Source organism: Denticeps clupeoides, chromosome 13, assembly GCF_900700375.1.
Source record: "Denticeps clupeoides chromosome 13, fDenClu1.1, whole genome shotgun sequence".
Classification (NCBI taxonomy): domain Eukaryota; kingdom Metazoa; phylum Chordata; class Actinopteri; order Clupeiformes; family Denticipitidae; genus Denticeps; species Denticeps clupeoides.
The window spans coordinates 15,336,383-15,358,806 of NC_041719.1; the positions used below are offsets into that span (position 1 = coordinate 15,336,383).

Below are 22,424 nucleotides of genomic sequence, written 5' to 3' on the forward strand. Positions count from 1 at the left end.
GGAGCAACAGAAACTGACCCGAGGGCATGTGTCAATAAGGTTAACACAGGTTAGGTTCAGGGTCCACATCAATGTCGCAGCCCCTACTGGGTGCTGCCGACCTGCTTTTCAAGGAGTCCTGAGTATTCATGCTTTATTTGCTCTGGCTGAGATTACTCAGGACTCTGTGATTAGGTGCCTTGGCACCGGCTGTGGCGGTCCAATCGGCGTTGTACTTCTTACTTGTTAGCTGAACAATTTAAGGTAGATGGAGAGATGCAGAAAGAATGATCCTTACTTCCAAATAATATTTCTAATAACTAATAATATTATTAGTTAAAGTAAAGTAAACAAACCTACAGCATGACCTCATCAATTTTTTATATTATATATTATATAATATCTGCCATGTGTTATAAATATAAAAAAGGCAAAAATACATATGCATTCACAAAAATTAGAATATTAATGTCAGTCACAACAAACAGCAGGAAGGCATTTTTGTAAACACAATAAAACTGCCAGATCATGCCTATCCATTTTTAAAAGGCCAATCTGGCAATAAGCAGCAATCATGTGTGCCTTCTCTGCTGTTTATGCACACCATCAATTATGTCTTCACACTTCCCAATTTGCATGCTGATATGCAGGGACTACCATATTTGTGCTTTTTTCACACCAACAATCTTCAAGAAACCAGAAAAAAATATGTATTTAAATCGATCCAATACTGCATGTTTCATTAGAAAATACAAATATTAAAACAAATTCATGAGACTGGTTAAATATAAATATATAAACAGCCCTCTGTTGTTATTAACCTAATTACATTTGAGTCTGGTCTTCATGTCGGTGACAACACATCACACTAAAAACATGGACATGCACCGGGCAGGGGCAGATGTGCGCAGCACCAGATCACCCTGTTACACTATGTCATGATGCTAAAGCTGGAGCTGATATAAGCCAGCAGAGTGACGGAGCACTTTCCCAGAAAAGGCCTCGCCCTCTTTGTAAGTAAGAGAAGAAAGGATTTTTTTTAAAGCCAATTCCCGTAACTGCCATCTCCACCTTGCCCCCCTTGGCTGAAAGGAATCAATATGCAGCACATCCATTAGCTGACTGACGGTCTCAGACCACTGTAGAGCTCCTCCCCCAACCCCAACCCCCCTCCCTCCTCACTTCACAGTGACACATCAAAATATCAGCATCACTTCCCTTCCGGTTGATGCGATATAGCCAGTCCTCCGACCAGCTCTTCAGGGCTGCAGGGACCAGAACAGCAAATGTAATGGCCTTAATTAGATTCACAGTGTAATCATAAAGCCTATTATGTCTACCAAGGTCCGCATACCACCGAACATCCCCACCCAAATATAACCTTCAACCACAATGAGTCACACTACTCTTTTCTCCTCTTCCGTGAAAGCACCCTGAGATGCCTCTGCGCAGTGCTTTCTTCCCCACTCGGTTTCATTCAGCAGGGTTAAAAATGAGCTAATGAGGCCTAAACCTTTCAAACTCTTCTATCCCGTAGTCACAGCATTTACACTTGTCTTCTCAGTGGACACGGACACACTTACACAGACAAGAAACCGGATCTCTGAATGGTTGGAGGTGTTGGTTTTCAGAGCCTCTTAGTATTGTTCCCCCTAGATTTCTATGATAATACTTCCCAGTAATAATGCCCTTCACGCTGCCTGACATCAAACAGCGGCTTTCCGAAGTGTGTAGGCCTACTTAAAGCACACCACATGGTGGCCGTTTCTTCTTTTCATCTAAAAGGCGCTGTGTTGAAAGAGCCGTCCAGAACCCAGGACAGTGCCATAACAAGCTTTTTTTTTTTTTTTTTTTTTATTACGTACAGTGTAACAAGTGTTTGGAAGACCACCACGGTGCGATTTTAGGGCATCATCTGCCAGGATCTTTTGATTTATAGAAGAAGGGGCACCAAGCAAGCTTGGGGCTCTCGCCAGCATGTGAATAGAGCGTGCGATAATTAGCCTCTCTCCCAGTACCCTACCATGCCTCTTCTGCCGCGCAACGTAATTAGCCAGCATTGCTCCAGTCACGCTGAATGCAGGATATGTGCAAAGCTTTCCAAGGTGAGGGGTCTCGGGAGGAGAGGAGGGGGTATTTGAAGAAAAGAAAAAGACATCAATCCATCATAAAGACGGAGCAAGTGGAAGAAAGAAAAGGAAAACAGAAAATAAAAAAAAAGAAAAACAGAAAGAGAAAAACGCCACGCTGCAGCCAATTTCCTACAAAGCTGTTAAGCTGATTGAGGCCGAGCAAATCTGTTTCACCAGCTTACATTCCTTCAAAATGGTCATCTCAGTTCCAATATCACGGCCTTTTACTGTTTCCAATTTCCCTGTTCTCGACTGAGAGTTGGCAGGCTTAGCAGGATGAAACAGTTCAGCCGTGCTCCCTGTGAACACGCTGATATCTCTATAGCGCAGTTTCCCAGATAACTGTATTTATTTATTTACCCTGTTCCATTATTCTACCCATTTGTATTTCCCATTCTTCCGGCAAAAAAAAAAAAAAACTCCACCAATCAAAATCATATCACAAGAAGACCTACACGCAAAGACAAAAAAACCCCGATAAACGTAGAATACACGTGAGGCCGTACGCACACAAACACAAACTGCCCAGCACAAGCTCATGCTAGAGTCACCTCCTCCTACTGAAGTAGATTAAATTCACACTAGTCCTCATTTTGAACGGAAATTGGATTGATAGAAAAGAGATTACGGTAAGGTGTTGGGGTGGGGGGGGGGGGGGGTGCATCAACAAAGAGGCTCTGAAGCTAATAGTGGAAATGTAGCTCTTTTGCCACCTACTGTGTGTGTTTGTGTGTGTGTGTGTGTGTGTGTTTTCATAAGCATGTGTGCGCATTTCCGTGCTCCCCCGTGTGTGTGTTCTCTCGCTCTACTCTTTTGCTCTCTCAGACGCTCTGTTTTTTTTTCTCTCTTTTTCATTTTTGCCACAACAGCAAATATCCTGTAGGAGCAGGATGCCTGGCCGTATCTGGCCCCAAAATCGATAAGGCTTCTGGCAAAGGGCTCCCATTCATCTCTTGGCCATAAAATTTGATTAGCGCTGACTACGGCAGTGAAGTGAGATGGGCCGATAGGGGCCAGTCTGCCATATCCCCCTCCGCCGCCATTCTGCCGCTACACAGCCTGCCACTCTGTTTATCCATCTCTTTCCATCGCGTCTCACTATATTTTCTCCTTTTACTATTTATCCAAAGCTGACTCTGAGTCAGATTTGGATAAATGTCTGTATCTCGCTTTTCTTTCCCCATTACAAATCCATCAAGGTCCGGTGTCTGTATACCTCAGTGCAGAAAGGAGAAAAGTTGTACTTTCCAGCCTCTCCCATTAGAGCTGTTGTGACAGGACTGACGAAGCTCTAGATCTGCACCAACGCCCTTGCAGCAAGAGGAGACAGGCGGCCAGTCGACACGCCCTCTCCACTCTCCACATATCTCTGTGGCACGTGACCACGTCCTTCATCCAATCACAGCACCCGGGGGCTTTACAAGTGGATGCTGCGTCTCAGACTACTGACGTGAAAGACGAGTGAAGGAAACAAACCCAGAGACTTTGGAAGCCATGGGTCACTGCCAGCTATGTCAAGCACCGTGAGTGCAAAATAAATATGAAATGGAGCCATTGCCTTTTGTTTACTTAGTGCACAAATACTTTTCAGTATGAAAATCACATACTTTTTGTCACTATTTTCAAATTGGTCCTAAGCACAGCGGTATACTGGATTTACACTAAACCAAGAAAGACCTGCTTGGTAGTTGTCTGCATTTTGAAGACAAGAAACTAACTACCATATTAGTTGGTGTGTAATTATTTCTGTCACCCAGAACATGGTGACAGAATGCTACTTCATTTCAGATAATATGAGTCCACACCCGTCAGTACAACAAACTCACAAACATAATTAAAGATCATGTTTCTTTGTAGTTGTATTTATTTATTCATGTAAATCCTGAGAGCATGTTTAACCTTACAATGGTGAACAAGCCCCATGCTTAGTGCCAGTTCTAAAATAAAGCCTAATGTCAGTAGTTCTAGTAGTTTAGTAGTTAGTAGTTTTGATGTTTTATGAAAATGACATACACTGCATTGCAAATGTACCGCATTTCATCAATGTTGAGCAAGAGGATTATAGCATTCCAAGTCTGCACTGGTGTTGTATCAATGTTTAACTGTAAATGTTGTGACAGTAAAGACAGAAAGTGACACCAAGCTTTTGGTGTTGTTGCTAAGCAATGCCATTCAGTCACTTTACTGCTCAGCCTCTCAGGTAACTAGCAGATGCTTCTCCTTTTACAATGTGGTCAGTAATACAAAGTGCATATTGCCACAATGATGTTCTGGGAGAGTGCCAGAATGCTGATATTAAATGGCAACCTTAGACAATTAAAAATGAAGATGTAGCTAATTGTGGTTAAATAAAACATAATTGAATAAACAAAGATTATAAAGAATTTGTAGACACACTACAGAGATGCCAATGGAATTATATGAGATTGATGATCTGAGTTGCCTGAACTCTATTTTATTCTGATTTTATGGATTAATTAGTTGGACAGTCCAAATCTCACAAAAGTTGGTCAAATACAGAAAGCCACCCAGCTACGTTATATGTCTCAGCTACACAAACTTTTCTGAGACCCAGGAAGATATACTGAGTAAATAATGAGGGTTGATGTTAGAGTTGAAAAAGTGCATTTCAATTACCGGGGCAATAGTGACCTGGCGGTTAAGGAAGCGACCCTGTAATCAGAAGGTTGCCGGTTCAGGTACCACTGAGGTGCCACTGAGCAATGCACCACCCCCCCGGGCGCCTGTCATGGCTGCCCACTGCTCACCAAGGGGGAAGGTTAAAAGCAGAGGACACATTTCGTTGTGTCAACATGTGCTGTGCTGCAGTGTGTGACAATCACTTCACTTTCACTTTAACATACCAAAACAATTAATATTTTTTTCAGCATTTATTTTGTGTTGTCTGCAAATGCATTTCTTGAAATAAAATTTGATGCAAACATAGCACTCATTACAAACTGACATAGATTTTTAAAGGTTCCAACAATCCTTAATTACTTTGCAGAACTCTTCTGGGACTATAGGCAGGGGGTAAGTGACTGCTTGGTTTTGTCATATCATCAATATGGAAATGTGTACTGGCCATCTGATGTCAGTGCAATTTGGTCTTTAATGGTATTTACAACTTTCAGAAAATTCTGTGCGCTGACACCAGTGTATGAGAGACCATTGTCTTTCTTGAATGAGAAGATACTATTTTGTATAAAAACGTTTGTTTTTATTTAATAATAATTTGTTATGATTTAAATGTTCAAACTGTTCAATAACTAATACATTATTCTGTAAAGGTTTTAGGCTAATTAAATGTATAACCTAAAAGTGTAAAACACACAAATAATAACTGGTACAAGAACTGAGGGTTGGGTTCCAACAAACAAAAGTGTGAAGATGGAGTATTTTAGAGTCTCTTTTTCTATACACATAATGTAATGGTTTAATGAAAATATGGGTATTTTGTAATAAACAGTTTAAATACAGTTACATTAACAAAATTACATCTTAGATGAACAGTTTGTCTATCATTAGATACTATTTTGTAGACCCCTTATGCTCAATAGCTGGTTTAAGACAGAAGGGAATGTGTGTGCATTATGGCAACATACCTGTGTCTCCCTCACATTCTCCAAAGTGAAGTTGAACCAGACCCTGAAGCGAGGGTTACAGGTATCAGGCCTGATGAAAAGGTCAAACTCAAACTCACTTATGTAGTCCACTCGGCCCAGGTTACCTGCAGCGACACACACGCACACAAGAAGAAGGAAAAAGACAATGAGCCTGAAAAAGCTCTTCCAGGCATGTTCACACACAACAAACCACTAAAGGACAAGAGCACACAAACAAAACATTTATTCATCAATTGCTTTAGCACAAATGTCTTATCTGAGAGAGGACAGGTAGTGCGGGGAAATGGGGAGAAATGTCCCCCTAGACTAATTAAAATGTGTGTATCGAAGTTGAGATGTTCTGGATATGTATATAGGGCTGCTGACATGCAGGCATGGATTGGAGACCAATTCTGTCAGTCCCCCATGACTGGGCTTGTTTTCCCTGGAGGCAGAGCATTGAGACGCGGTGGGTGGGTGGGTGGGTGATGGTGGTTGAAGTAGAGAGAAGACTTGGCTACTGCTCGGGTGACAAGTGAGACAGCTCCAAAATGGAAAAAAGAGAGGATGGAAGAAAAAAAAAACAAAAAAAACACAAAACAATCAACATTGAGTCAAGGCACCCCATCTTAATGAGGTGGATGGACGGAGCTCCACCGCAGTTTCTCGCCGCAGCCACGCTGGCTGCTGAACGGTTAACACAAGGCGGCGGACTCGCTCCGCCGCTCTGTCCACTCACCGGCTAAGGGAACACTGAGGGACCACCTGGTGCCAGGTAGCACAGAGCTAATTATTGACAGATGGGGTGACCACCACTCTGCCGGAGCAAAGCGCTCTCCGTCTGTCATCTGTAGTGCCCAGTCTACCGGCCTTCTTGTCACAATGTGCACAAAAATACCCCAGTTCTTCTACTGAGCTGCCGCTCACTGGTGCCTTCCAATTGCTCCTTCGGCCGCTGATGCTGGTCAGGCACTCTGGAAATATTAAAGAAATCATAAAACAATAAGGATACTTGTTTGGGTTTGGAGATGACAAGCTAAAGTGGTGGAAATGCAGCATTTTTGCTGCTGCGGCCATTGTGCTGTGAAATTATTGTGAAATCTGTCTCACCAATTGCACATTTACTCAGTGACATATGACTCGGCATGTAGACTTCTGCTGTTCTTCTAACAGCAGCCCCTGCTGTTTTAATGAGCGCTGGCGTTTCATTCCAGCATATTGGTAGCAGAGTGGAAACACTTCTCTGGGTGAAATGAATATTGGCACTTGCGCTGATTGGAACAGGAATGCATCAGTCGGAATGTGAGGAAGGACTCTGCAGCTTGACTGACGGGAAAACATTGTTATGGATTATTGGGCTGCCCTGACAAAGGTCAGAGACTTAGCAACACAACAGCACATCTAAATGGAATGGATTTTTTGCACATAATTTAAGATTACGTACTGATAAATGATGACAAACTCAATCTTCATTTAGAGTAAAATTGCATGTGCATGCATGTATTCTATAAAACAAGGAATTTGAAAAATAGCCCGTTCTTACAATAGTGTAAGTAGTAGTTTATACACTGATTACCCATAACATTATGACCATCTTGGCCCCTCCAACCTAGGTCCCTCTATTTCAGTCAAAATAGCCCCGACCTGGTGAGGCATGGACCTCTGAACTTGACCTCTGAAAGTATAGTACCAAGCTGTCTGTAGTGAGGTAGTGCCTCCATGGATCTGACATACTCTCCAGCACACCCCACAGATGCTTGGCTGGATTGAGAGGAAGGAAAGTCAACACGTTCCTCAAACAACTCCACACTGCAGTGTGGCAGGGCACCTTATCTTGCTGAAACACTCTATTTCTATAAACACTCTATAAACACTCTAAAAGATTTGCATTTTCTTTAATTAAATAAGTATTTGATCCCCTATCAATCAGGAAGATTTCTGGCTCCCAGTTTTTATATGACATTGGGAGGTCTAACCTATATAAAATACACCTGTCCGTAGAAACAATTATTATATCCAGATTCCAAACTCTGCACCATAGCCAAAGAAGATCAAGACCAACAAACTTTCTAAGGATGGCAGGGACAATATTGTGGACCTACACATGGCTGGAATGGGCAACAAGACTATCACCAAGAAGCTGGGTGAGAAGGTGACAGACGATTCGGAGTAGGACTGGTTGAAAGTGTTGTGGTCAGATGAGACCAAAATCAAGGTCTTTGCCATCAACTCAACTCGCCATGTTTGGAGGAGGAGGAATGCTGCCTGTGACTACGTACAGTCAAACATGGAGGTAGAAACATTATGCTTTGGAGGTATTTTTTGCCAAGGGGACAGGAAAACTGCACCACATCAAATGGAGGATCGATGGGGCCATCCATGTACAGTCAAATATTCAGTGAGAACCTCCTTCCCCTGATCAGGGCCTTGAAAATGGCTTGGAGAGGAGGAGTGGGGCAAATTTTCCCTGAGGCCTTGTGGCCAACTACAAGAAATGTCTGCCCTCTGTTACTGCCAAAAATGGTTTTGCCACCAAGTACTAAAGCACATCAAATACTTATTAAAAGGGATCAAATACTTGCTAATTCATTTATAATTGTTTTGAAATCCATTTTCTGGATTTTTTTGTCATTGTTCTACAACTCAGTGTTGAAATAAACATCACATTCAAATTAATGATTGTTTATTTATTTGTTAGTAGGCAAAATCACCTGGGGTTCCAATAATTTTCCCTGACTGTAGGTAGTGTGCAAAATCAATGGCAGGACCCAAGTTTTCCACTGCCAGCTTTCCTACTTTACATAGATCATATTGATCCCATGGATCCTTGATCCCACGATTTGATGATAGACAAAAGTCAGTATGAGCACCCTGACAAATTACTGGCTACACAGTACCCTTCACAATACAATGACTTTAAATCAAAACCAACATCAACTTTTTGAGCTGCAGGAAGCATAGTGGAAGCCTTCACTCTCCACAAGCATCAGTAAGCCTTGGCTGCCCACAAACCTGTTCTTCCTTCATTGGGATTTGTTAGGTCCTGAATGAAACAATGGAACAAAAGAACTGCAGTTTTGAAGATGCAATCAACATTTTCCCACTTGTTCTGCATTCAACATGCTTAATATATTCCACCCACTGCGACTGTATCAACATAATCAATGTTATTCACGTGTCAGTGGTCTTAATGTTATGGCTCAGCAATGTAAATACTGTATTAGCACAATGGTTGTGAGTTTGCATGATCCCCAAAGACATGCAGGTTTGTTTAGTTCTGCCTGTGATGGACTGCCACCCTGTCTAGGAGTTGCTACAGCGTTGCAGCAAATGATTGCTTGGAAAGGTTCCAGCATCTCTGTGACCCTGACCTGAATAAGCGGGCTTCAAAAATTGATGGAAGAATGAATTTATGTTCACAACCAATTGCTCAGCTTGTCCAAACAAATCCACAACGGCCTACTGCATATGTAAGTTTTTAAGGGTAACCTGTTCAACCTGTTCAAATCCAAATATGAGGATTCCACAGCAAAGAAGACCCATCATTAGTAATCTTATTAGGGCTCTGAAAACACACATACACACCATCCATTTCTGCATAAGTTTGGACTGCTATTAATATAGGGTTAGGGTTAGTCAAATTACTTACTACTATGACTATAACTATTACAAATTTTACCTGCTTAAGCACACCACATTCTTCAGCCAGGCACGGGCAGGTTACCATTTTCAGGGCATATCACGGTTTGAAAAAGTCATGCCTGTGGTACAAGGTGTTTCTTTAAATGACTCCTCAAAGACAGACGGTGTATGAATCCCTTAGGTCAAATGTTGCATAGAGATACGTGGTTACTCAGGTTTGTGTGAGCACGCAGTCAGATGTATTATGGACGAAGGAGGTGAACTCCTGAACTCCTCACAATGCTGTGTCCAGCTAAGCTACAGAACTAGAATTTCATGAAAACCATATTTGCAAAGCTCTCGAGTACTGGTTGTGCTCTCTCTCAACCTCTCTCATTATGTATCAACACTGAAATGGAAATTATATTATTATTGAAGTGTAGCATGTTCTTAGTAGCATGTTTCAAGTATGTGTTTCTTTTTTAAGGGACAGTGTATATGTTCATTTCATTTAGAAGAATTCCAATATTTCATTTATGAAAAAAAAAACATTGTTTTTAAAGGGTAAAAACTTTTATTATTTGTTTTTAATATAATGGAATCACAATACCACAGTACCAAGGAATGGCCATATTTCTGATTAAGGTTATCATACCAGCCCATGCCCACTCCAGACAAAGACAAACAAGGTGGCAGGGCAAGAACAGCTCACAACTTCAAATCCATTGGTGAGTGGATAGCGGCTCAGCTGCTGAGAGGAGTGGGAACATTGCCCACACCTGCTCCTGCCAGATGTGTGTCTAATCTATCATCTCTCCTTCAAATGGATTAACCGTTTGTGCTTTCACACAGAAATTATCGCTTTACACTGACAATCCTCCTTGATCTGTTCTTTAATTAGACAAATTATGTGCTTATCAATTTAAATGCTATTTTTTCTATTGATCCTCTTCCCCCACTGCATACTAATTTAGAAGTAAGAGCAGCATAATTAAATTAAGCTAAATTAAGGACATAATTTTAGAAAGATGTCTTTGATTATAATTCAGGAGAGGACTTTCAAATATGACCTCTAAAAGATGTCACCTCACTTTCTTTCCCCTCGATACACAGCAGCACCACTCAATACTAATCTAAAATTGCAGGTATGTGGGAACCGGCAAGCCCAGGGGAGTCTATTCAATCAGGCTAGCATTTTCCCACTGCTGGAGCACGGTGTCACAAGTTATCATGAAGCAACAGTTAGGGGCTACATACAGGGTCCTAGCCAATTAATGGAAACATTTGTACGTTGACGGCAGGTGTTTCCAAAAGAGCTCTTCCTGAGTTTTAACATGCCATCAGGTTTATGCCTAGACTGCATAACCTTTTCATTTTACAAATGTAGACAGGCATACATTCACAGTTTACAAGATCAGTTCATCCAAAAAGGTTCAGTAGTAGTATTAAGCGCGGCCTGTGACACTGTGGATTAGCCTAATACCACAATAACCAAATGCAAATAAAACTTCTCAAAAAGTTGTGAAAATGGTGAAATACCTTCCACTGTTCCACTGTTCCACCATCAACACATCACAGCAGTTTCTCAAAGACAAAAGAACAGAGTCTCTCCCATATCTGTCCCATAGACCAATTCTGTCACTTTATACTGCTGTTTTCATTTTTGTTTCCAGATTTGGAGAGGTACTGGTAACATAGCACTCCACAGCAGCACTCCACAGGGGCCAGGTGATGGGCAGCCAATGTGGGAAAATTCCGTACCATGGACAGTACTGGTGCAAACACATTCTGCCTCTCAGCCTATTTACTGTGGCTCTCGCAGTGATGCCTGGAACAGGTTCAACCAAGAGCAGGATTAAAGCTTCTCTCAAGAGCGCCAGTGAAGTTAAATTGCTTTTTTTCTGTTAACCTCCCAGCGCCTGGGTTGAATTTGAATTTTGCACATTTTGCCTATTTGTCTTTGTTAAAAGTTTTAGCAGCAACAAAGTCATCAAAATTTATAATATTCTCTCATCAATGTGTTCTGATACAGTGAGGGCAGAGAGAATGCTATTCCACACGATTGTAATAGTCTGCATACAACCCTCCATGACACTCCATTATTCTTTAAGGGCCTCTTTCAGCTGGACAATATGTCCTGCAACCTGGCAAAATCTGTTCAGCAAAGATTCAGGAACATGACGGTGAGTTCAAGGTGTTGATATGACCTCCAAATTCCATAGTGGCCCCAACTCAAAAGATGATTAAGTATCTGCTGCTGAAGTCCTGGTGTGAGACACCTCAGGACACTTTGGAGGTCTCGTAGAGTCTGCGCTTTGAAGAACCGGAGCTGTTAGGGACCTATACAAATTTAGGCCAGCAGTTTTTATGTTGTGACTGATCATTTGTGTTTCAGGTCATAGCTGCATCCATACTGTTGAAGATATGTTTTGCTTTTGCAGAAGTTAAATAAAGTTATATGCATGATTGTCACAGCAAAAATCAATAACACCATAAGCCCTCTGCCAGATAGTCAGTGGTGTCCATTCCTGAATCTATAGGTGTATCCATCTTCTGAGCCAAACTCATTCATTCATCCATCCGTTTTCCCACCTGTCCTTCCATCCATCTTCTAAACCTTCTCATCCAGTTCAGGTTTACAGGGGATAAAAATGCAAGACTCACAAGTACTTTCCATCCCTGTATATAATGAAACTACTCACAGTGTTTTTCTTTCTTTCAGAAATCTTGGTTTATTAAACAGACAGTATCATGATTTCTGTCGTTTAGTTAACTAAATTAAAACTAAACGATAATAGCAATAGTTAAAACCTGAAAGGTTGCTGTCACCATGCAGCCAAAGGCAAGACTAGGGATGCATTAGTGTGCAGCATCAGCCGGCTAGAAAATGTGACACTCTGGCCTCAAGGTTACAGGCACACTCAGCTCTGACAGGCAAACATATGAGTCGCCATTGATTTCGGTTTTAATTTTATGGTGCCTAACTCCAGATCCCAGCCTGATGTTCTTTAAATCAATTCCATATATTTCAGGGTTTATCAGATGTAAACACGATGGGGGAAGGACAGAGAGAGAAGAGCTGGGAAAAGCCTACAAAGTTCAGTCTGCAGCTCATGTACATGGGGAGCAGAACGAAAGTTTACTTTTCTAATTTAATTTGCTAGCTTTATAGGGAATTATGACAAAGGGAGGAAAGCCTTTTTTTTTCTTGAAGCAGCTGCTCTTGAGGCCCATTCTCACTCGTCCTCCGTGGAACCACAGGTTACTTGCTACATTAATCACCAAGTGCTGGAATAAACATATGCAGGGCTTAGGATTTAACAAATTGGGTTTCAACAAATAACTGTTAGACTGTACCCGGCGGAAGGCAGAGTGGGAGTGGAGGGAATCTGGGCTCTGTTGTTCTCTGAAGCACCATTTTCACTCCGCACAAGCGAATGGCACTCAGAGAGAGAGAGAGACGCGTTCTCATTTGAGAAAAGTTAATTCTCTCCTCTTTGTGCTTCCACAAAGGGAAAAAAAAATCAATAAAAAAAAAAAGCGAGTGGGAGGTTTGATCATGTCTGTAAGAGCGTGTGGTTTTGTTTGTGCGTGTTTGTTTATCACATTACTATAAATAAAAGAAAACAGTGGCAATGTTGGGGTTTTTTTTTTCTCCTCCACAGGTTCCTCCAAAAAAAGACGAGAAAAAGAAATAGCGTGTGTTATCCGTTATAACAAGAACAGTGTGTGGGCGTTTCATTTCTCCATTTGTTCAGTGCCGCTGTTGAGTTGTCACATCGCAGACACACAAACAAAACCATTACACGGGATTATTCGATCTGATTACAGCGGACGCAAAACATGTTATTTGTATATGTTCATTCTTGTGCAGCGCTCCATCTATGGGATTGCTTGACGATGCGTTAGGAACACGTCAGTGCGGTGCTCATTATGCAAGGCCACGGGAACCTGTAGCTGGAGAGCCTGGTGCCAGCCGCGGGTCATTCATGCACAGCAGTGCAGGAGAAAACCCGGCTAATCTAATCCCATTATGGAAGTACAAGGCCGGACAGTCACACTGTTCATTCAACACAATGGGACTGCCTGCAGCTACGGCAGGTTGGGTAAGGATACCGCAACAGCAGAGCACAACCATACGGCGCTGTCAACATTCGTTTAAATGGAGAACGAGAGGGGGACAGAGAGAAGGGGGGAGTCACATTCAGTGTTCTTACATATTCAAACGTGACTCAGTATTCCTGCCTTTTTAGACGTGGAGGGGTGAAAAAGTGGAGTGTCAAGTCAACGTAAATTCAAATCTGAGATTTCACATTCATATCAAGATGATTGCTGAAAACCTATTAAGCATGTGTTCAGAAGTTTCTGGGTGGAGCTAAATCATGGCTCAGTGACGCACTCAGTGACTAGCATTCCTCTAGCACTTTATCACTATAAAAGCTAGATTGCATTAGCATCAGTGGTTCTCCCGCTCCATCGTGAGTTATGTGCCTGTCCAGCGTTAACAGCGGCAGCAGCAGAGAGGGCAGAGCAGGTCACTTTCATCAGACACACTGCAAACTCACCGATAATCACCAGCTAGGTTAGTACCTGGATGCTTGACTAGGTCATGCTCAGGAAATAATACATATTGCTAATTTTTTCTCCATGAAATGGGTGAAAATAATTATCAGGAACGTGCTTTATTGTCAGAGTGATTATTGTCTTCTGATTATTGTCTTCAAAGAACAATATTTTTTACTGATTTACATTTTTTACTTTTTCCCAACATTTTTGTTACGATGTAGAGATGTACATTCATATGTAATGTGAATGAGCATATTGTAATTTTTTCCCCCTTTACCAGACTTTCTACACCTGCACAAGAACAACATGGTTCTGTAATATTCTGTATCATTGTCGCATGATGCATACAGAAAAACTATTTAACTGGACCCTGACGAAACAAGTAAATCTATATTTATTGACCTGAGCATGTGAAGCAGAAAACAACCAGAGTGTAAACAGAACAACAACTTCTCGCTCTGCTTGGCAAGCGTGAACCATTCCATCGGCAACGCTCTCTACAGCGCTCTGGCCACAGAAAAAAGGTTTTTTTTTTTAAAAAAAAAGTCCACGCTGATCTCTCCAGGCCTCCTCTCCCACCTTTCTCACCGTTTTACAGAGTGCAGTGGAAATTAAAAGGGACTCCAGAGAGAAGGCCACGCTTAAATGTATTTTTGCAATGTGCCCCTTTTCATTATTGGAAAATACATCAGTTACTCCCCTGGGGAGAGAATTCCGGGACACAGGCGCGTGATAAAGCCAGAATTGATTCTCACCTGAGGAAAAAACGTCTCAGAGTGGACCCTGTTCGAAACTTTGTCCTTGCTATTCTTCCCCTACAGGCAGCAAGTATCGTTCTGCTGGCCAGGCCTCCTCTGGGACTTCATCATTACACCTGATTTTTAAAAAGCGGTGACCGCTACCTTTTACACAAGTCTAACAAGTGGTGAGAAAAGTCAAAGTAAACATGCGCATACAAAAATGGCAAAACCATCATAGACATCGAGACCAATTAACGGAATCAATTGCAAAATGTCACAGGAGTCGTTTTTTAACAGACTTTTAAACAGAAAGACTCTGGGAAAAAACATCATTAACTCACAGCAAAGCCTGTGTCGGGGAGCCTAGTGAAAACACGAAAATCCATCATGTCTCTGACAGAGGAAATAAAATGTCTTTATGTCTGAGGATTTCACAAAGATATAATAACAAAGTTCACTCTGTCTATGGTGTCACAGGCCCACAAAACCTCTAAATACCAAGTTTATTCAATAAATCAGAGTGAAAACCTTCACGTTCAAATATTCTAAAACGTAACGTCAATCAGCCCATCAGATGTGAATCGCTCCCTTTGTTCACATTAATAATCAATAAAGGGCTCACTGCCTGCAGTTGGCGCTGGATGCCTGCGCTGGGAAACATTCAAGATTAATTTGAACATCAAGATCTCAAAAAGGAACGACTGTGAGGGGTTATTTCTGGCACGAGAGCTACAAACAAAATCTCTGCTTTCATTTCAAATGTAAGACCATCAATATGAGAAAATTTACACTTTACCCTTTGAATGAAAAAAATTACATTCATTTGATAAACATACATGTTTTGATGCTCATTTCTTAAACTCCATCCCATGGCTCCTTCCTGTGAACTTTACCTTCCCAGGTGTCAATATGTGAAAACTTTCAGCTCGGAATTAAGATCTTAATTAAGCAGTGCTACAAACGTAAAGAGGCGAACAAACAGACTCAGGTCCTTCTCTTTGTTTTTCGCCCCTTGTTTTCGCTCCTTCTTCTCCCAGGCATACTCTGCCTTTCTCTTCTCCTCCTCACCCTAACTCCCACTCTCCCTCTATCTTGCCAAAAAAAAAAAAAAGAAAAGAAAGCTGAAGAATAATCTTTCCAGCAGAGAGTTTGGAGATAAAAACGAAGGAAGCTGAAGGGTCCTCGGCAAGCCCAAGGCAGAGAGAAGGTCAACAGGAACGCTAAGAAGGGCTGTTATCATCTCAGTAACATGCTATCGGGGAGCCTGCAGTCCTGCTTATTTACAGTTATTGCTCCCCGTGGGTGCACTCTCCAGCACTGCCGCCTCATTGTCCTGTAATGAGTTCAGGAACACAGGGGGCAAATGAGAGGAACAGGGGAGAAACAAGGGGGACCGAAAAGATGAGGGAGGGGGAAAACACACCGTCAACAGGTCAACAGAACGCCGAGGAGTGAAAGAAGATTTCTTTGAAAGTGAAAGGAAATGCAAGCCTGACAAGAGGAGGTGAGTGGACTGTTCTGTATCTCTCTCTCTCTCTCTCTCTCCGTATCTTTGCTGTTAATTTATGATGCAAACATGTGGTCTCAAAAGAAGCTCTTCTTCTTACCCTTCATTGTTTTGATGGGGACAAGCAGCCCCCTGGCAGCTCCTCTGACAGTCTGCGACTCCTGACCCCTTGTGTAAAAGACGAGGGAGGGCCGATTACGCTCAAACAGAGGGTGGAAAGAAGAACACACACACACACACACACACAGAGCCACCCAGAGTGTCAAGCCCACCTCTGACGACCAACACTTCCAGAGGTCAAGGATCAACAATAGCACGCTGATATTTGTTTTTCTTAAATAGTCCTCCTTGGCAACGACTCTTGTGCTCAGTGCCATGCCTTTTCCCATAAGGCCTCTGTCTGGGAGCTGGGCAGGAGTAATATAAAGCCAACAGACAGAATCTCGGTGAATCAGGGAGTTTTAGCCAGTCAAGAGGCGGTGGATGCCTGCAAATCCCTGTGTGGTTTCTCAGCCATCGGGAGCAAACGCAGAAGGAAATCTCTCATTGTGAAACAGCTTTTCAATCTGGGGAATTACACAAAGTGCTGCAACTGTCAGTGCACTGCCAGCTTTACGGGAAAGAAAAAAATGAAGGCAAGGAAGAAAATAAAAGCCCCTACTGACAGCTATTCAAAAAGGAATTGGCAAAGTATCGTTTTTATGGCTCTTTTTAAGGTGCCATACCGATGAGCTACAACCAACACATTGCAATTAAGCAATGGAACTAAATATATATATGAATACATTAAAGAAATGTGCAATGCAAAATGGGCAATGCCACATACTTTTTTAGCATCCAAAGGTGCAATTAATGATTAAATCCATGTTAAACAAAGAAATGGAAGATTTGATGTTTACTTGTTAATTGATTCCTTTTTTAATTGAAACAAGAGGCAGCTTGAGCAGGAAGGTTTCAGCTGTGTGGGAGTAGCTGAAGCTGACAGTGCCTCTGTCTCATTAGGAGTCAACAGGGCTCACAGGGTCTACATAACTGGCCCTCACTCACAGCCGGTGGCCGGCCTCAACAAGCATCCCCTTCACACTGGCGGCTGTTTGCACATAATGGTGGTTCCCTCGGCTTTACTCGAAGATCTGTAGATGGCGCGCTGATTGCACAAGGCACTAGCAACGAGGAAGAGTTTATGGAATAAGACAAATGGAATTTGAGCTCATGCTTCCCGAACTGAAAAAAAAAAGATCTGAAGTCGGCTGCTTAAAAGGCAAGATATCACTACTGAGAGGACTGAGCTACAAAGGAAGAACCTGGGAGCTCTGGATTTCACCCCTTTTCTTCCTCTTTGTCCTTAGAGTATAACACATGCACCCAAAATACCCCCAAATGCCAGTAAATTTAAAACAAACATCTCCAATCAATCCTACTATGGTATTTATGTACATTAATTATGGCATATCCTGAATTATCTCCTACTGATCTTTATTCATCAGACGTGATGAATATTTAGAGTCACAAAGTCATGTGACAAGCTGCAGCCTACTACACATTTCTGCCCCAGAAAGTGAACAATAAACTTCATTACCCTGATCATACAGTGATTACCAATGTTTAAAATAATCCAAACATCTTTCCATCAATCCTTCCATAAAGATTCAGTTGTTTTCAAAGGCCACGAATTCACTCCTTTTTTTTTACACTCCTTTGGGGATCATGACAGCACATGCAAAAACAACAGAGAACCTTTACACATTCCTTCAATCACACTGACATCACATGTAGGGCAAATTTCAATTCTGTTTACTGAGAAAGTGCCAGGCAGCTGTCTGTGTCCAAACCAAATGTGCTTCCATCTGAATTCCTCTTCATTTCTGCACATCACTTTTCAAACACGTCCTGCGCATAAATATCTAATATCAAACAAAAAAACCTGACACATCAATGAACTTCATCTCAAGGCAGGCATTTTAAATAAATCAGCAAAATAAACAGAAGCAGCTTAAAAAACATGAACTGGTAAAGCGTAACAAATCCTTGCCATTTTCTCCAACTGCACCTCTTCGCCATAGATGAGAAATGACATGTCTGCCTTGCAACTGTGTTGATGGTGCTGGTTGTGGTTGGAAAGAAATTACTCCATCATGTGAGAGATTCAGGCTTCAACAGAGCTGTGCAGTAATGGATGTGACTGGTGGTGTTAGTCTTTTCTGTCATCGTGGTATCAATAAAAAATAAAACTTTTAGATTAAAGTCAAAATGACTACATGTACCCCTAACATGTGAGGAATGGAAATGCGGATCACAGAATTACAACGCTTGGCTAAAGATCTTTTACAACACAGCACACACACAAACACACACACATCACAACCAGAACCATTACTGGGCAGAGAGAGTGGTGGGGGCAGAAGTGATTTGTTTGAGTCTCTCATAATAGGGGTCAGTGTCCAGTCTGAGCCAGACAGATTCCATTTGCTTTAGAAAAGAAACTGTTGTGCACTGAGTTAACCCTGCACTAATAACTGTAAAATAGATGGCATAAACCACGAGTGTGATCTCATCACTCATGAACTCCATTAGAAAGTGCTGGAAACCGGATGCAGGGTGTAAAAATTGAAGGACAAGTGCATTACTAATCAAGATGCCATAATGAAAAATGGAGAGAAAAATGTATCCAAATTTGAAACAGTGTAACTACAGTAAACGAGAATTGTGCTAAAGTACAAGAAAAGGCAAATAGAATAAAATAGACGGGCAAAAACCCAGCAAAGTAGGTATTTGCCTATATGCTGTATATTTCCCTATATTATTATTATTAATATTATTAATATTATTATTATTATAGTTGTAGTAAAGGTATTCTAGAGAAGGCCTGTTCACAATAGCACAGCACAATGTTATTACATCAGCGTCTTTGTCCAATTTTTTTTAAATAAAGCATAACAGGAAAATATATTTTTCAATGATAAGCGACCATTTGCCATTTTATTGGAGCAATTTATATCAGGTACTCTGCAAAGCTCCCTAAGCAACAACAATTCTCTTTTTCAAATATGGAGATGTCTGAACTTTTTTAAGTAGGACAACAGAAATGGCCCACATCTCAGCAGACCAGCCTGTGTGCTCCCTTTCTGATTAGATGTAACCAAGTGGCACGGTGTTAATGTCAGAGTGGATTATCACCTGTTCCATTCACTCAGCTTTTGCACACTGCAGATAACACCCTCCTTTAGTCCCACTGACACACACGCAACAACAGGAGCCAGGACAGAGTCACAGAGGTAACATAAAAATAGGACAACCAAGGTCCACTGTTAAACAATCCCAATCGCTTTTGCATTTAACCCATCACCCTTAGTAAGCAGTGGGCAGCCATTAAAATTGCCAGGGAAGCAGTGTGTGGGGACGGTACCTTGCTCAAGAGGACCTCAGTGGAACCTTGACGGTTCTGGGTTTGATCTGGCAACCCTTTGGGTATGAGTCTGCTTCTGCTAGGCCACCACTGCCCCACCAGTGTTTGAATGCGTTTGTGTGTGCGTGTGTGTAAGTGTGAGAAAAAGAGAGTGTGTGTGAATGCATGCGTGCATGGAGAGAAAAAAAATAATGAAAAAGGTATGGTTATAAATGGCAGATAAATAGAATAAATCAAAAAATATGGTTCAGACTACTCTCGTTTGACAGTTCATATTTATCTCCATATTCTTCGTTTTTTCCTTGCTAAAAGGAAAACAAAGTCACTACAGAGAAGAAAAACAGCACTGGGCTGCACTGGGCTTTGAGACCAAGGACAAATATGAAAGATAAAGGCCAAAGTTTCAAACTCATAAATGTAACTACTAATACATTGGGACTCTCCCCTGGGAAAGTAATCTTTCAGTGTCACACCGCACTGGTAAAATCCATACAGAGAGCAAGGCTGTCTCCACCAACACCATATAAAACCATTACACACATAAAACCATCTAAATCACAGTCATAAAGCTATCTGAAACACAGTGTAGAAGAGCGAGAAAAAAAAAGATGCATAAATGAGAACTGCATGACCAGAACATAGCTTTAGTAAAGCTGCATTATAGGTCAGGGTAAAAACATCAGCCTGGGAATATAAATGTCAAAAATGTGTGGGTGTGTGTGCTGTATAGCCAGATCAAAAAGAATTTATGGATGTATGGTTACTTACACAAAACAATATACAAAACTTGTTTCAATGTAGCAAATGCAAAAAAAGAGAAAAACTCAAAACCAAACAGGCCTCCAATGACTTTGCTTCAAATGATTTTGTTTGAGCCATAAAAACAAATCCATGAAACAGCAATGTCTGAAAAAGGAACACTTCATCCTTCCCTAAGTCCTGCTGTCCACTAGAGGCAATTCTGAGCATCTGACTTGCCTGTTAAAAAGTTGCTTCTTCTTTCAACAGAAAGGGCCTGGCTGCCTGACTTCAGAGGTGCTTGAAACGGCTTCAGTGAACAGACTTCAAACACAGCACTAGTTTCTCTTTCCATGAATTTCTCATTGCTCTTTAACGCAAAGTCATTCAATCAGAGTAATGTCCCTAGACAATTTGTGCACTTTAAGAACAAAATAGCAGCAGAAAATCAACAGAGAACAGAGAATAGTCATTAAAGCTAGCGCGAGAGCAGAGAATTTTTTCAGTAGTTTACAACTCTTCAGTTCCAGTTGTTCTATCAAAACGTTGTCCCATCATTACAATTCAAAAGCAAATTTAAAGCCAATAACATAAATTGTGGTGTGCCATCCAACGTATTTATCACAGGAGAACAGGGTTATATAAAAACAGTAAAGGTGATTATTCTGAATGAGAGTACAGGGCAATGATTGTCAGTTAACACTGTGATTAATGGCTGAAACAAGATTCCCTAATTAAGCACACAGCACAGAATAGATGGTTTTATTAGAGTAGTGTAATTTTTAGGGGAACAGCGCTCTTAAATTTTTATGCTCCAAGTTCTATTTAATGTTCCCTTGTTCCCAGTCATTGTTGCTTCTATATGTCTGCACTTACGGCCAAAGACCATGAAGAAAAATTCATCAAAGTGATTTAAGTCTAAACATTTAAATGGCAATAAATTAGAAAATAAATTATCAAATTCCAAAGTGCGTTTCCAAGGAGCCATCACATGCACATCTAAACTAGCAGTACCAACAACACGGAATAAACACATTCAAAATGTTGGCAGCCAGACATCCTAATGCTATATCTCTGTCTATGTCAAGGGCACTCCTCACCAGGGACAAAACACATCATGTCCTTACTGATGGACAAGCCCAGGACAGCAAGCTTTGCACATGCAAGAGAGGAGATTTCATTCAATGGGAAGGTTGCAGTAGTTTGAATGAGACACTCCTACCAGAAGACAAAGAAATTTGTTACTGTGCACAACTTTAGGTTGGCAATACAGTCTTCTCATATGAAGGCTGGAGAAAATAGAAAATATCATAACTATTTCCATGGTCCCAGGCCTACTCTTCAGCACTCTTGAACTGGCTAATAAAACTCTTTTCCTTCATTGTTCTCAGCATTCCACACTACTCATATGGAAATAATATTGCAAACAACTGCGGAAAACACAGAAAAAGATTTTAACAGACAGCATAAACAGGATTCATATCAAAAGCATGATATATGGAACTAATATACAGTACCACACCATAACACAAACAAATACTATATGATTGAAAATTACACTGGTGCACCCTGCTAAACAAATAGCTAGCAATTTTGACAGTGATGGCCAAGCAATTGTCTGAAAAGTTGAAGACTGGGATATCACTAAAGGGGCTTAGGCATTTTGTCAGAAAATAACCATTAAAGACATGTAATTTAAAAGCCACCTCACTCTGTAGCTTATCTGGAACGTGTCAAGATACTGTATGAATGAGCTGTGTTTGGAGAATGAAGCATTCTGATGTGAATCCAAGGCAGTTTAAAAGGGCTAAATTAGTAAATAAGTAAAAACATTAGAACACAATATAATGTATATTAGGAGTAAAATATTGGGATCTATGTGCTAGTTCTATGAACACTATAAATTATGACTACATAATAAATACTTTGTGTGTGTGTGTATATATTTAGTTTATTTACATATATACATTTATAGTACATGTGATAAATGACACTACATTCTTCTACCATGAATAGGTTATATTCCGCTAAATAATAAAACAGTTACTGCAGTGTGCAGAATTCAAGCCACAATACCACTTCAAATAGGGTAGTCAGAATAATGAAAAAAAAAGACAAATAATCAATAAA

The 22,424-nt window shown here is 41.1% G+C and overlaps 1 protein-coding gene across 5 annotated transcripts in view; it reads right to left on the reverse strand.

The window, feature by feature from the left end:
- The window catches only part of agbl4 (AGBL carboxypeptidase 4), a 260,027-nt gene that overhangs the window by 230,248 nt on the left and 7,355 nt on the right, over positions 1-22,424 (reverse strand). For 3 of the 5 annotated variants that reach the window (XM_029001907.1, XM_029001905.1, XM_029001906.1), the window contains exon 3: positions 5,717-5,841. The exons of the other annotated variants lie outside the window; for them this stretch is intronic. In XM_029001907.1, the coding sequence (XP_028857740.1) occupies positions 5,717-5,841 (125 nt within the window). The remainder of the gene's footprint in view (positions 1-5,716; positions 5,842-22,424) is intronic. 5 annotated transcript variants of the gene reach the window in all.